Here is a 15871-nt window from a genome sequence, read left to right on the forward strand (position 1 = left end):
GGGCTGGGGGCGGGCTGGGGGCGGGCTGGGGGCGGGGCCAGGCCGGGCGCGGATGGCGCTGGGCGGGGCCGGCTGGGCTGGGCCGGGGTCCCGGGGGCCGGGGCGGGGCCGGGCAGGCGCTGCGCAGCCGCGGGGCGGCCGCCGCGCATGCGGGGCTCACTCGGCTGCAGCCGGCGCCGCTGCCACTCCCGGGAGCATGAAGGACCGAACCCAGGAGCTCCGCACTGTGAGTCCGGCCCCGCGCGCGGCCGCTGTCCGCCGGGGCGCCGCGCTCTCCCGCCCGCCTCGCACGGCCCTGGGGCACAGCCCGGGCGCCACCCAGGAGGGAGCCTGCGGGCTGGGACCCCGACCCCCTCCGGGTCCCGCCCCTCGGACCCACTGGGGTCATGGGCTCGCGCCAGCTCGGCCGCGTTGGCCGGTGGACGGGAGGCCGGGGCCTAGGGTCCTGGACAAACTTTCCGGCGCCCCTGGTTTGGGGGGTCCGGGGGTTGTCGTGGGGTTTCGGTGGCGGGACGGAAGCCTGACCTCTCCTCGTCAGCGGAGCAGGTCTTGCCTCTGTAGCTCCACTGCCCCTCGCGTCGAGCCTTCGTCTCCCTCGGTGTAGACACAAGGCAGGATGGGCAGACCGCAGTGGGAACCGGCCCGGCGCGGCCCCCCGCACGGAGCCCCGCCGCGGAGCCCGGCCCCGGGTGCGGGTGGCCTCCTCGGCGGGAGCCGCGCAGCCCAGCACCTGTGGCTCCCGCCCAGCACCTGTGGCTCCCTGTCCGCCGGGTCGCGGTCGGATCCTCTGCCCACCCCGGGTTGGGGAGGGGTTCACACCTGTTCCCCGCCCACCTTCAGGCTTCCCGGGAGCTCAGCCTGGCATTTCCAGCCCCTTCCCGGATCCCCTGGTCTGCCTGCGACCTCCGTCTGTTTTTCCACCTGTGTCTGGAGGCCCCTGGGGTGTGGTTCCAGGGGCGGGGTTTCAGGGGACAGTGGGAGGATGCTCAGAGGTTCTGACTCCAAGCCCACCGACCCCCAGCCCAGACGGGGATCTCCTGCCACCTGCTCCTCGTCAATGGGGCTCCCCTTCCCCTGGCCTCTGCAATTAGGGATGGCAGGAAGGGCTGTGGGGGGCAGTGGAGGAAATGAAGCCTGCCTGTGGGAGGGGCCAGTCAGGCTCAGTACCAGGTTGTCTCATCTGATCCCCTGACTGACCCCACCCATTGATCTGTGGGTGCCACCCCACTTCAGTGGCTCCCCAGAATCCTCCGTCTGTGCCCCACTTAGAGCCTGAGCCCTAGGTCCCCTTATATGCAAAGTTTGAAGTGTCCTTGAGCTTTTGACCCCTTGGCTCTGCCCAGAGGCTAACTGCCTCTGTGCCCGGGGTGCCCCTGTTGTGCCCCCATTGTACCAGTCTTGTCTCCTGGGCAGACAGAGCCCCGGGTGTTCTCCCGCCTCCATGTCCCTGGCTGCAGCATGCCATACCACCTGCCTTATTCCTGGCTGAGTGCCCCGCCAGCCCCTCTGTGAACCCCAGGAAGTCTCAGAGGAAGAAGATGCCCCCTCCTGTCGTCTGAGGTCTCTAAACGCTCTCAAGTTTCCTATGCAGTGTTGAGTCGGAAGCGTGGCAGCCCAGGACGAACAGCTGTGAGCTGTATTTGTCCATGTCAGGGTGCCTGGTGGGTCCCTCGAGGGACTGCGTGGGAGCTCAGTGGTCAGGACCACAGAGTCCCATACACCTGATGGCGGCCCCTGGTTCATTGGCCGTCATCCCCTCTGCTGAAGAGGAGACTGAGGCACAGGAAAACTGATAGATGGAGGGAAGGGTGGTAGAAAGGGGCCTTGCTGGTTCCTGGCCAGGACTGGGGAGCCCCAAGAGAGCTTGGATTGAACTTGAATCCAGATCTTTGCCCTGCTCCCAGATGAGCCTGAGTGGTCCCTCAGACAGTGGGACTTGACTTGGCTTTGAATTGTCTGAGGCGCTCTCCAGGCACCCCAGCCCCACCCCAGGCACTCAGAGCCCATGAAGGCTGACCTCATTGTCACCAGCCCTGCTGTGGAGGGTTTCTAGCAGCTCCAGGGCGGCTGGCAGGAGCCCTCTCTGGCTGGGGTGACTAGTCAGACCTTCCTAGAAGTCCCTTTCTCTCTCCAGGCCTGGGGCGTCCACCTGTGAAATGGAAATAGGAAAACCTAGATCCCAGCTGTCCCCTGACTTCAGCTGCATATTTGGGGGAATCTTTGAACCCCAGGAACTCTAGGAATGAAGAGGCCAGTGGTGGCTAGGCTGGACAGAGGCAGCACCTAGGACAGCAGCTGTCATGGCCCCAGCCTCCTGCCTCCCTCCTCCTCCTCCTCCTCCTCCCTTCTCTCCCCCACCCAACGCCACCACATTTGGAAGGAAGGCGACGGGAGCTTATTTATAAAAGTCACACTTGGAGAAGGAGCTGGCGAGCTTCCTCAGCTCCGCAGGCCAGGCCCGGCCCTCCAGCCTTCCCCAGCCCCCACCCTCCTGGTCAGATCCTCCCTGCTCTGTAGGCCATAGTGAGGGGACCATGGGGACCAGGTTAGGGGCCTCAACTCTGCAACAGGCCCTCAGAGACCAGGAGGTTAGCCCCTGGGGTGCAGGTGACCTCAGAGGGGAGACAGGTGACAGAGCCGGGCAGACTTTGGGGGTAGGGTTCCCCAGGCAACCACACCCTGGCATGTAGCTGCCCCCACCCCCCCGACTCAGAGGCCTTCCTGACTTCCGCCCAGGGGACTCCCCAGAGCGCCCACACACCTTCCTGCATACACTGGGCTACGAGGGTCATGTGGGAGCTGCCATAAGAGGCAAAGAGTGACCACAGAGGGCGGGTTGGGCCACCTCGACCCTGGGAGGGCCCAGAAAGGGAAGCTGGACTTAGGAGGAGAGGGGTGATCCAAAAGGAGGGGCCATCTGAGGAAAGCCAAGGGTTCGGATTGTCCAAGCAAGAGATATGGGCTGGTGGCCCTGCACAGGGCCTCCCAGGGCCCCCTGAGGTCTGTAGCAGGCCAGGCTCCCTGGGGCAGCCAGGAACCCCAGCCCCCAGCTGGCCTCTGCCACCTCAGCCTCAGCTGCTCAGCTCGCTTCCCCATCTGTACAATGGAGCCAGTATTCCTTGCCCACAGAGGAGGCAGGAACAGGAGCCGGGCAGAGTCTCCCTCCTGGCCTCCCATCAGCTCCTTTGAGGACCTCAGAATAAACAGGGAGTTTGGGCATATCCCCCCACCCAGGGTGCAGACAGAGGGGGCCCTGCAGGTCTGTCCAGTCTAGCCTCCTGTTTTAAGCACCACAAAAGTGAGGTTCAGAAAGGGCCCGAGGTTTATCCAAGGTCACACAGCAGAGCCCAGCCCCTTTCCAGGGTGGGAAGTGCCTTCCTGAGCTCTCTGGGGCCCTGCAAAGGGGCATCTGCCGCCTGGGGACCTGGCATGGGAGGCACAGGGAGCACCCAGACCACAGACCCAGCGGTGGGGAGGAGAGAGGCCGGACCACAGAGGGAGCCTGCTTTCCTGGAGACCCAGAGTGGCCTCTCGCACATCCTGATTGGTCTCTGGGCCTTGCTGCACTAGTGGTATTGACTTTGATTAGTCATTAAAAAGAGGAAGGGAAAAAAATAGCCCCGGAGGCAGACAGCAGCGGGCGCTGGGCTGAGCAGTGACGAATCAACCTGCTGGTTGGCCAGGCGCCATCGCCGGGACGGCTGGAGGCCGTGGCCAAGGAATCAGACACAGGTCAGGAAGCTGTCCTGGAATCCTGCAGCCTCTGCCAGGAAGACCACCGGGGCTGCCCGCATCAGCCAGGGCAAGCCTGGGGCCTTCTGCCACCGTGGCTCCCAAAGGGGGTCTTCTGATGGCCTCTGTGGTGGGGGCAGCCTTGGCTTCCAGCTTAGGCTGGGGAGATGAGGCTGGAGCTGGACTGCTTGGCCAGAGGAGGAGAGCCAGCAGCATTGCCCTGGGGCACGGGGTCACCAGCCCCGCCCCACAGCCCCCATTCAGCCCTCTGGGTGGAACCTGGGGAGCAGGGGATTCTGTTGCTGGACCACAGAAAAGGAGGGGTGGCAGGGAAAGAAAGAAAGAAAACCCACCCAGACAAATGGGAGGTTAGTGGCTGTGAGGAGGGAGAATGGGGTGCCCCCAGATTTCTGGCTTGGGGGCCTGGAGCAGAGTGGGTTCTGAGCTGGGGGCTTAAGGAGAGGGCTTTGGAGAAAGGTGGAATCTAGCGCTGGCCAGGTGGCTGGCAAGATGCCCATGTGGTACTTGGGCACATCTGTCCAGCCCCCTTGGGCCCTTGAGCCTGCAGCTGCCCTACAATTCCAGCTGTCACCTCCACGTCAGGGCTTCCCAGGGCCTCAGATCCAGTCCAGCCCCCTTTCCAGACTTTCTGCTGCCGCTCAGGGGGCTGCAGATTCCCAAGGGAGCTGGAGACCCAATCCCCCAAACATGCCTGGCTGCCCTATTCACGAGCCTGTACGGCGCCCACCCTGGCCAAGGCACCAGGACGAGCAGGCTCACCGCATCACCCCATTCTGTCTTGGTCAAGCATGTGGGAGGGTTGGGAGGTGAGAGAGGCAGGTAGGGCTCTGATATCCAACACCCCAGGGGCTTGCATTTAATTCACCGCCCAGTGAGCTGAGCCAGGGTCTGAGTTATCTGAGGGTGTCTCTAGGAAGATGCCACAAGCTCTGGCCTGGATGTAGTTGAGGTTGCAAAGAGCATCGGTCAAGAGCCACCAGCATCTCACAAACCTCGCTCCTCTGGTCTCCTACACACGATTCCCAGCCCTACAAGAACCAGAGCTGCAGACTCTCAGGCCCCAAAGGACCTGAGAAGTCCCGTGGCCTCAACTTCTAGCCTCAGCTAGCATGCCTCCTGTGACAGAGAGCATAAACAAAGACACAAAGCAGGAAAAAAGTCCTTCACTTGAGCCCCAGATCCAACCCACACACTGGTGGGGAAAGGCTTAGGGTTTTCCTTGTTGGGAAGCACTGCACGATCACCTGTATCATCTCTGGCTACATTAATAAAGGTAGATCATCTAGAAAGAGGAAGGAGGCAGGACACAGTGGCACATGCCTGTGATCCCAGCTACTTGGGAAGCTAAGGCAGGAGAATCACAAGTTCAAGTCCAACCTGGTCCACTTAGTGAGAACTGGTCTATAAATAAAATGTCCTTGGAATTCTACCTTGGGCCAAACCACAGGAAAGGGAAGGAATATCTAATAGTGGAGTCTGCCTAAGATGTGCAGAGATGCCCTGGAAAGCTAGTGAGCTCTCTGTCACAGGAGCATGCTAACTGAGGCTAGAAGTTGAGGCCACGGGACTTCTCAGGTCCTTTGGGGCCTGAGAGTCTGCAGCTCTGGTTCATGTAGGGCTGTGGATCGTGTGTGGGAGACCAGAGGAGCGAGGTCCTGATTGGGAGGGACACCTCCCATTCCGAGCCAGAGAAATGCGCCCAGGGTGGCGGAGGAGTGGGAGGTCCTGAGGGGAAGGTGCCCGCCATGTCCTTGGAGCATCCCCTCAAGGGGCCACAGCTGGTTTGACTGCAGCTGTGAGGTCGGGCCCTAAATCCTGATCAGCTTGGAGGCCACCCTGAATGCCATCTCTAAGGTGGACCTGGGCCCCTTCCAGCTCTGCCCTCTCAGGGCCTGGAGGAGGCCGTGCACCTCCGCCGCCAGCTCTGACTTAGGAACTTCCTCCTCCAGCCTTTGGCCCTCCAGGGAGGCCTGGAGGGCAGGTTGGCGCTCACTGGTTGCTGGAGAGGATGGGGTCTGTTTGACCAATGGGCAGGTCGAGGTCCAGAGTGGCGCCAGTCCAGATCCCCGGGGCTCGGCAGGGCTGGCACTGCCTGTCACCTCTGGACATTCTTCTTGCTGGAAAAGGAGCTGGAACCCTCTCCTTCCACCCCTTCCCATCCTCATCCTTCTCGGCACCAGAAGAGCAGAGGGGGCAGGATTCTCCAGTGGCAGGAACCCTTGGGACCACTTCCCAACCTGCCTGGCCACCCAGGACAGAGTGGGGTTCCTGGGGCTGCCCTGGGCCTCAGTTTCCCTAGAAAATGCTCTCTGACGATTCCTGGGTCTGGCTTGGTCCACAAGTATGAAAATGGCACCCGATTCTCTGTGTCTTTGGGTGGGCCTGGGGGAGGGGCAGCCACCTGGCAGCAGCCGCACACATTGTGGGGAGAGGGAGCGGGGGGTTTATTTTAGCAGCTGGGGGAGGAGGTGTGATCTTTGATGGGAGGAGGCCCTGGAGCTGCCTCCAGATAGCTCCCAGCCTCCTGTCCTCTCTTGGTGGGTCCCCACGTGGCAGGGTCTTGGTGGGGCCCTTGAACATCTCTGCCGTCCACCCTCCTCAGTCCTCTCCTTGCAGCCAGCCATCAGTGTCCCCATTTCACAGAGGTGCAAACAGACAGAAGGATGACCCTCAGTGGGCAGTGTCTGTCCTGGGCCCAGCCCAATGGTTCTGTCAGATTTCCTCGTCCCTTGACCCCCACCTGATGAGAGAGTCAGGCAGTGCCTGCCCCCCGAAGGGCCCTGAGCCCCAGTCTGAGAGGCAGTGCCCCATGCCCTGGGCAGCCACCCTGCCTCTCCATGCTTCGGCTCTGGAGAGGGACCTTGGGCAGCAGAGTGGGCTGGCCTCTGCTGACTCCAGGTGTCGGGTGGACAGTCATGACTGCGGCCAGCAGAGCAGAGACGGGATTCCCCCTCTCATGACCGGTGGCTATCGTGCAGGTGCTCTTGGGGCAGCAGGGTGGGGCCACACCTGTGTCCATGGCCTAGATGTGACCTGCCCCTCCTGCCTGTTGGCCCCGCTCTGTGTTGGAAGGAAGGAGCATCTGGGTCCAACGTGGAGGCTGACAAGGAGTGAGAGCCCTAAGAAACCTGAGCTGGCCAGGCTGACACCCAACAGAGCGCCTCACCGACGGCATCGCGCGGGCCTGGCTGGGTGCTGTGGAGGTGGCTTCCACCTTGTGAGGCAGGGTTCAGTGACACCCAGGCCTCAGAGGAGCAGCAGGCTCCCCAGCAGGGGCCAACCAGGAAGGGACCTTGGGAACGCTGGGCTTAACTAAGACCACAGGGCTGGAGAGAGGAGGACCTGCTGGCAGGCAGTCTGTCTCAGCCAGCCTGGGGACCTAGAGGGGCCAGCCAGAGGCCCAGCCAACTTGTGGGCTCACTTCAATTTTGGGGCCACTGAGTCGGGGGACTGCACCTTGAGGTTGGGCTGCCCGCCCCATGGCAGGGCCTCTGAGCCACTGGGAGGGAATCCCTAGTCTGGAGGTGGAGACCTGGTCCCTTTACCAACTTGACGGCCAAGGCCACTCTCTCAGACTGCATGCTCAGGGATACTCCAGGTCTCACTGTGGCTGAGAGACCAGGGCACAGGTAGGACTGTCCCTGTCCCTGCCCAGAGGCCCCCCTGAGGGAGGTGGGTGGTTGGCACGGCTACATCCTCACAGATGCCCTGCAGCTTGGAGTCCCAGGTCCAGTGGGACTTGGGGATCTTACATGGGTCCACTCATTTATGCACAACCCTGTGCAGGCCAAGGACAGCGACGATGATGATGATGTCACAGTCACCGTGGACCGAGACCGCTTCATGGATGAGTTCTTCGAGCAGGTGGGAGCCAGCCCACCCTGCGTCTCCCTGTGCCCTGCCAAGACTTGGGTGGCCACTCTCCCCCCTGAGTGGGCCCAGCAGCCCGAGTACACCTGTGAATGACCTCACTGGCGGGCAGAGGTGTTGAAGTTCAGAGCGGAGCTCAGCTCACGCCTAACCCCCCACCTTCCCGCCCAGCCTGGCTTTGAGCAGGCCCTGGGCCCATGCCATCCCTCCTGGGCTTTTTTCTGACCCCCTGGCCTTGATCTCCAGGTGGAGGAGATCCGGGGCTTCATCGACAAGATCGCAGAGAACGTGGAGGAGGTGAAGCGGAAGCACAGTGCCATCCTGGCCTCACCCAACCCTGACGAGAGTGAGTGGGGGCCTGGGGATGGGCCAGGACTGACGGGGGTACAGACCCTGGCATCCCGCACTGCAGGCGGCTGACGAAGCAGCAGTTGTCCTGGGGTCAAGGGGCCAGTGCCCACGGCCACCAGTTGGATCTGGGACTCCTAGGAAGTCTTGGGTTGTGGGAGGGGCACCCTCCCATGGCGGAGGGGGGCGGTGTCACGTGATCAGCACCACCCTCCCTGAGTACCCTGGTTTTTTCCTAAGGCCACAGGTCTGGCCACTGCCCTGCCCAGGATTCTGAGAGGGAGGGAGCAGTCTCTGATCAATAGGAGGCCGCCCTGCCGGCCCCGCCCCTGGCCGCCTCCCTGGGGAGCAGATGGCTGCTGTGGGAGGGCATGCTGGCCAGGCAGGCAGAGCTTCCGGCAAGAGCTGGCAGCCCTGGCACCTGGCCACTTGGTACCCAGGAGCTGGGCATTCTCACGGGTCCAGGAAGTCACCTCTCCCTCTGCACAAGGAGCCTGTGTACTCTGGGATTCCACCCTGTCCCCTGATGGTTCCCCTGCCCCGGCCCTCTCATTCCTGTTGAGATACTGATTAATACACCAGTGTGCGCCAGGCTGCCATGAGCAGACCCGCCCAGGATCGTCTCGCTGGAGGGGCATTCACCCCCCCAAGCTGGCAGAGATTGGCCCCCTGTGGCTGGACCCAGACCCTAATGCCTCCAGGCACTCTGCTCCTTGCAGACTGCTTACCTCCTGCCCCTCCGGCTTCTCTGGAAGGTGCCAGCTCATGAGGCCTATGAGGAAGCACAGGAGAGGGACCTCCAGGGCAGGGGACATGCCAGTGCAACTATCATGCTTTACCCCCTCCCCAGGGATGTATCCAGGATAGATAGGTCATGATGTGTCTCTCTACCCATCTGTACCTGAGTCACTGCATGACCCTGTGTGATTGTTCCTGCCAAGGGTCAGGTGGTGACTGTGAGTGAGAACAGAGCACCCTTAGCTGCCCCATGGGGTAGAAGGGCAGTGGAGCCTCTCAGCAGCCACCCTCAGGCCCCCGTGCCACTGTCTGTACTTCTCCCACTCTGTGCCAGGGTGGGGACTGTGCCTGTGAACTGAGCAGTCGAGACCTGGCTGAGACCCAGGCACGCAGCAAGGGGAGGGGGCTCCTCATGGGGTGCCAGGGCTGAGCGGAGTTGGGCAGGTTGGCAGGGGGTGGGGGGCTTTCCCGGGCCAAGGCTGGCATTGCTGCCTCTGGGGGCCGCCATCCGGCTGGGCTATTTTGGGTCTGAGCAAAAGAGGCTGAGACGTCAGAGCAGCTGGTAACCAAGTTTCCCTCTGTTTGCGCGGAGAAGGCGCCACCCCCGCTCTATGGAGACCCTGCTCCACCCCACTCAAGTTCCCCTTGGGAGATGACCCCTGCCTAGGCCCTTCCTGACACCATGTTGAGACCCGTCTCCGGTCCCACCTTCTGGGGAGTCCTAGGGGTTGCCTGGGGCTTGGGCATGCCAGGAGCACCCCAGCGGAGGGTGGCCAACCCCTCAGAGAGGGCCGAGCTGTGCACCCCCAGGGCCTCTGCCAGCCTAGGAGGGTGGTCCTGGTTAGAACAAGAGCCAGAGCACCATGTTGCTGCCCTCCTCCTCCTTCACCTCATGGCCCCAGCCACCTGTCACCTCCAGGCCAGCTGTGTCCAGGGAACCTGCCTCTGGACCTCTTCCTCAGCTCCCCCCACAGGCCAGGTGCCTCCTCCCCCAGCTGCTGCACGGTGCTTGGCACCTAGGGGAGGGGCAGCTTTGTGAGGAGACCCCGATCTGCCCTATCAGGCACCTGTGGCTGAGACTCCAGGGGATGCAGGTTGGGGGAGGCTCCTCCCAGCCTGGCCTGTGTCAGCCCACTGGCTGGCCACATGCCCTTTTGAGCTACCAGGTACGGCGAGGTGAGCCTGCACCCCCACCTCCGACTCATGCAGGCGTCGAGTAAATGCTCCCCGGTGCCAACTCCAGCCTTGCCAGCTGCTCCACAATTATTTCTGCCTTAAATTTAGACCCATCTGTTATCTCCAGGGGGTGAGGGAGCCAGTGAAGGAGGAAGGAGGTGCCTCCGAAGGCAGTGCAAGGGGTGTGGGCTGTAGCTGCCGGCCTGGCCTGGGATTGGGGGTGCAGTCAGAGCCTTGGCCCAGGGGAGGGGAGGCCCCCTCCAGGCCCACAGTGAGGGAGATAGACCCCAAATATAGGCAGGGATGACCCAGGTATCCACACCCCACCCCTTGTGCCTCCCCAGAGACCAAGGAGGAGCTGGAGGAGCTCATGTCCGACATCAAGAAGACGGCAAACAAAGTTCGTTCCAAGTTGAAGAGTGAGTCCACTGATCACCCCCCGCCAGGAGGGGGGCACTGGGTCTTGGCTCCCTATTCACTCACAGCACCTGGCGCATCCCACTCTGGACATGGCCCTGGCCTTCCTGGCAGAAAGTGAGCAGCAGGGGCAGAGGGTGGTCGGAGCCACCAGACCCAGCACCCAATAGATGCAGATATTGGGGTGTGCCCAAGGCCTCACAGGTGGCCCCCTTCTACTTCCCGTATCACCATTCAGGTCATTCATAGACCACTCCACCCCTACCTCTGCTGGCTATGGGACGCCAGATCCTGGGCGGGCTGGGGACGGTGGTGAGTGGGACAGGTTGTGGCCCAGCAGCCCTGTGTCCCCCACCCCCAGGCATCGAGCAGAGCATCGAGCAGGAGGAGGGCCTGAACCGCTCCTCCGCAGACCTGAGGATCCGGAAGACACAGGTGTGCCTGGACTCCAGGGTGGGTGGGCACCTGAGGCCCCAGGTCGCGGTGGGCCTGACACCTGTTCTCCTGTCTTGGATTCCCAGCACTCCACGCTGTCCCGAAAGTTTGTGGAGGTCATGTCCGAGTACAACGCCACGCAGTCTGACTACCGTGAGCGCTGCAAGGGCCGCATCCAGAGGCAGCTGGAGATCAGTGAGTGGTGGGGCCGGGCCTGGAGGGATAGGGCAGGGCCTGGAGGGACAGGGTGGGGCCCGGGATGCCAGTGAGCACCCTGGAGAGGGTTTGGCTCAGAGTGACCCCACCTGCAGCCGGCAGGACCACGACCAGTGAGGAATTGGAGGACATGCTGGAGAGTGGGAACCCCGCGATCTTTGCCTCTGGGGTGAGTGTGACCCCACCTCTCCTATCAACACTAGCCCCGTCCTCACCCCAGCTGTGTGCTCAAAGCACTGGGCCTGGTCTGTTTGGACACAGACACCCTAGGGCAGGTGTTAGAAGAGGGAAGGGGCCAGGCTGAGGTCACATAAATGTAGGGAGAGTGGCTGCGAAACCCGTGCCCTTGGTGCCTCAATTGGACCCACTTCCTTGCTGTCCCTGATCGTCGCCTGGGCTTCTCCCATCGTCCTCAGGACCAGCTTCCTCTCATGGAGGATATTTGGCCGTCTCTACTTTCCAGTGAAGCTCTGTGCCCTGCCAAGCAGGAGGAACCTCCCAAAGGAGGTGGCACTGGGTGTGAGTTCCAGAAGAGAGGGGCGTGGAGGAAAGGCAGCTTAAGGACTGTCACTCACTCTGTGGCAGGCACAGGTGGGGAGTATTATCAGCCCTATTACAGGTGGGAAATTGAGTCACAGAGAAATTAGGTGACAGCTCATATAATGGAGGACCAGTAGGAGGCGGGAGGGTCATGGCTGGAGAGGAAGCCCAGCTTCCAGACCAGCTCTGCCATCCCAGCTGCCTTCCTCTGTGGCCTCTGCCCTCCTCATCCTGGACCCCAGGCCTCAGCTCACTGCTCCAACCCCTAGATCATCATGGACTCCAGCATCTCGAAACAGGCTCTGAGCGAGATCGAGACCCGGCACAGTGAGATCATCAAGCTGGAGAACAGCATCCGAGAGCTACATGACATGTTCATGGACATGGCCATGCTGGTTGAGAGCCAGGTGAGTGCCCAGTCCTCGCTGCCGCCTCCCAGTCCCCAGCAGCACGCAGGGCTGCACTGACCTTCCCCTTTCTGTCCAACACGCTGCCCTGCTCGGGAGGGAACAAGTCCTCAGGTAACAAGCCACCAGCTGTGGGCAGTGCCTCTAGGGCCCTGTGCACCCCCTCCTCTGCATGGCCTTGCATGACCCCCAGCCCTGCCTGACTGTTCCTTGGCTATTTATCAGGGGCCACCATGGACTAGATAGATGCTTTTCTAGGAGCTGGAGGGATAGCAGTGAAGGACCTGCTTCCTGGAGCCAGTGGCTCTTGAGTGAAAGAGCAGCATCAGTAAAGAGCAAGTGGAGTGTTCTGGCACCAGGTGCTCAGGAGCCACTAGGGGGAGGCAGAGTGCAACACTGATGCTCAGACTTGGAAGTGCCTGGGGTCACCTGGAAGGCTTGTTACAGGTCTCCTGGTCCCCGTGCCGAGAGACTGGGCGGCTGAGGCAGAGGCCTGGACATGCATTCTCACAAGCCCAACAGCAATGCAATGCAGTGCTTCTGGTCTGAGGGCCACACGTGGGGGCACTATGCTGGGTGACCTGATGGCCTCTAAGCATGGAGTGAGTCAGGGAAGGCCAGAGGAGGGGCATTTGCACTGATGCCAAGAGATGAAAGGAGCCAGCCATGAAGACTTCACAGGGGAGGAGAGATGCGCTGGCCCAGGCCAGGGGACCAGCACTCCCCAGGTCCCCAGTCAGGCAGGAGCTGGACTTACTTGAGGAACGGGGCAGGGAGACCCTGCTGGATGGAGACGCCTCAGTAGGCTCTGCTGGGACCTGGAGGTGCCTCTCGATGGGGGGTGTTTAGTATGGGAGTGACAAGAACTCAGAGGTGGGGAGGCTGCATCCTGGAAAGACAGACCATGATGATGTGGTCACGAGTGAAGGCCATGGAGTTGGAGGGGGAGTCACAGTGTTTCCTCTTCCCCTGGGTTTTCTGGTGGTGGTTACAGTGTAGGTAATGGCGAGATTCCTTGTTACACATTCCTGCAAGCTGCTGTTACCCCTGGTGTCCCCCTCCCCTCCCTCCTTGCCTGGCTTCTCACCCTCGGAGCTTCATGAGGTCCCCCCTTCCTTTTTCTTTTTCTTTTCCAGCTTCCACATGAGACAAAACATTCAACCTTTGACCTTCTGAGTTTGGCTGTCTTCACTTATTGTTCTTAAGTTCCATCCGTTTTCCTGCAAATGACATAATTTCATTTTTCTTTATGGCTCAGTAAAATGCCATTGTGTATAAATGCCACATTTTCTTTATCCATCATCCATTGATGGACACCTAGGCTGGTTCCACAGTTTGGCTATTACGAATTGTGCTGCTGTAAACACGGTCTGCATGTGTCACGGTAGTAGGATGAGTTTAATTCTTCAGGATACAATACTGAGGAGTGCTGTGCAGAGGCTTTTTGATCTGATGTCATCCCATTTATTAATTCTTGGCATTATTTCCTGAGCTCTAGGGGTCCTATTGAGAGAGTCGTAGCCTGAGCCTATATGCTGGAGTGCTGACCCTACATTTTCTTCTTGGAGTTGCATAGTTTCTGGTCTGATTCCTAGGAGGACAAACACCTTTGCCTGGAGTCTTGTGTCGAAGTCAGATTGGTCCCTGGAAGGAGCATGAGGCCAGACTCCAGGGCCCAGGGCTAGGAAAGGGGTCTTAAACAAGAACTGGATGGAACCATTGTACCCAAGGAGGATGGAGTGGGGACTCATCAGTAGTCACCTCATGAGCTGTGGCCAGGGCAGGGTCAGACTCCAGCCCACACACTCCTGCACCCATCTTCCTCTGCTGGGCATCGGGGTGGGAGGTGTCAGGGTCCTAGCTAGCATTCTCTGCATGGTTAGTCCCCATCCCTTGGCTGAGACTGCATGGCTGGTTCCAACCCCAGATGGCTGCTCTGTAGGAAGAGGTGGGAGTTGTCCCAGAAGCCTGTGTGCCCAGCCAGGGTGCCTTTCCTGGGGGTCACAGGTGAGACATTGCAGCTGGGCCTCCCCAAGCCCCCTTCTCTCTTTCCCTTTAGGGTTTTCTTCTGGTGCCCTGCCCTGAGCTGCCTCCCTGAAGAGGGAGCCCTCTGGAGCCTGGACACCCCTGGCCCTGCAGGGGGAGATGATTGACAGGATCGAGTACAATGTGGAGCACGCAGTGGACTACGTGGAGAGGGCCGTGTCTGACACCAAGAAGGCTGTCAAGTACCAGAGCAAGGCGCGCCGGGTCAGTAGCGAGCACCCTCCTCATTCTGCAGCTACTCCACCCCCACCAAGCTCCAACCAGAGCCTTCACCACCCATCACTACACACTTTCAGGCTGTCACCCCTTCCCTGAGATCCCCCAGATCCTCTGGTCCTTGGACCTCGTTCTAGTCCCTCTCCAGCAATGCCTGCCTCTCCCTCTTGCAGAAGAAAATCATGATCATCATCTGCTGTGTGATCCTGGGCATCGTCATCGCCTCTACCTTTGGAGGCATCTTCGGATAGAAACTACCCACCTGCCGCTGTACTCTGGACGGGCTATCCTGAGGAGCCCTGGCTGCTGCTGCCTGGCTGGGTCGCCCTCCCACCCCGCCTCCTGGCTCAGACGCCCCCACCCCACCCCATACTGCCCCTGTCTGCCCTGGGCTTCCCTCTCCTGACTCTGCCCTGAGCCGTGTTGTGTGCATGATTTGTGACAGTGTGTGTCTGTAGAGGAGGCAGAGGGGAGCAGGGCAGGGAAGAATGGGGGGCTAGGGATGGGTCCATGCAGAGAAGACCCAGGTCTTACCCAGCTTGCTCCACCTTGACCAGGCAGGGCTGGCAGCTGGCACATACTGCCCTGGCTTGGGATCTGGGCTGCTTCCGGATCCCCACCTGGCTTCCACCTCACCTGCCCATCTTCTCTGTCCTTTGGCCTCTCCAGCTGTTCCCCCAAGCCGAGCCCCCTGAAGGGTGGGGACCAGCTGACCACATGGTGCTGCTTTTTGGGTTAGGGGAGGGTGCCCCTGAGGGATAGCCCAGCACTAAGCCTCTATTAGCTGACCACTGCCAGGAGGCTCAGGGTGCCATGGTTGCTGGCTCGCCAAGATCAGGCTCCCTCTCCTACTTGGGGCAAAGCCCAGCAGGTCCTCAGCCTCAGCCTCCCTTTGCACAGCCCTCAGCCCCAGGAGCAATTTCTTTGGGGTAGGTGGGACCCCAAGTGACCCACTGGAAGATGGGACCCCAGAAGAGGCTGGCTGGCTTGTGCCCAGGTGCCGGTGACCCTTGGCGCTGGGAAGGCAGAACAGGCTCCATCAGGCCTTTCCCCATGAAGGCTGCAGCTTGGGTCAGCCACTGTCCCAACAGGCCTCATCAGTTGGGACCTTAAGCCAGCACTGCATGTTGGGGACAATGGTCCCTGCTCTTCCATGCTCCCAGAAGCCAGATGTCACTCAGGCCTGCAGTCTCATCCTGCCCTTGCTGTCCCCCACTGATGTGCCACATGGTGTCAGTTGTCCCTGATGCAGTATTCAGCAGCCAGTCATGGAGGGCTCCCTCCCTCCCCTGCCATCTTGGGGCTTCAGGTCAGAGCGTGCCCCCCCCCCCCAAAGACTCCTGCCTTGTGGACAGGCAGAGAGTGTGCATGCGAGTGCATGCAGCAGGGCGGGGCCACGCAGAGTGCCCTGCATCCCTCGGCTTTGCTCCCGCCCAGTGACTGTGACCACTGTCCGTGTTGCCTTCTTGAACTGCGGCTTCTCCTCCACCCCTTCACCAAAGGTCTTGGTACAACCAGCTGCCCATTTTGTGGAATTTTTATGTAGAATAAACATTTGTATCTGTACTGCAGGCTTATGTTTGCCATTTCTCACTGGCTGCAGTGACATGGCCTTAGAACTTGGGGTGACCGTGGGCATTAACAGAAGGGGCTCAGATGCAAAGGACCACAATCTCCCCCGGCACACATGCCGACATCTGCATGTGGCC

General features: G+C 60.9%; 1 protein-coding gene across 1 annotated transcript; it reads left to right on the forward strand.

Moving 5' to 3' along the window:
* The first annotated feature begins 193 nt into the window (after positions 1-193).
* Positions 194-14512, forward strand: Stx1a (syntaxin 1A). Its single transcript, XM_026396920.2, has 10 exons — positions 194-226; positions 7540-7617; positions 7870-7969; positions 10230-10304; positions 10664-10737; positions 10824-10932; positions 11049-11122; positions 11763-11900; positions 14040-14150; positions 14336-14512. The coding sequence occupies exons 1-10, from the start codon at positions 197-199 to the stop codon at positions 14411-14413; spliced, it is 867 nt and encodes a 288-aa protein (XP_026252705.1). The 5' UTR covers positions 194-196; the 3' UTR covers positions 14414-14512.
* The last annotated feature ends 1359 nt before the right edge of the window (positions 14513-15871 follow it).

This window comes from Urocitellus parryii, chromosome 9 (genome assembly GCF_045843805.1).
Source record: "Urocitellus parryii isolate mUroPar1 chromosome 9, mUroPar1.hap1, whole genome shotgun sequence".
Taxonomy (NCBI): Eukaryota; Metazoa; Chordata; class Mammalia; order Rodentia; family Sciuridae; genus Urocitellus; species Urocitellus parryii.

What these genes read in the sequence shown, in the direction of transcription:
- Stx1a (XM_026396920.2), top strand. Translation starts at nt 197, where the DNA reads ATGAAGGACCGAACCCAGGAGCTCCGCACT. An exon ending in TGGATGAGTTCTTCGAGCAG is followed by an intron (nt 7,618 to 7,869) that starts GTGGGAGCCAGC and finishes CTTGATCTCCAG; the next exon opens with GTGGAGGAGATCCGGGGCTT. An exon ending in AGTTCGTTCCAAGTTGAAGA is followed by an intron (nt 10,305 to 10,663) that starts GTGAGTCCACTG and finishes CCCCACCCCCAG; the next exon opens with GCATCGAGCAGAGCATCGAG.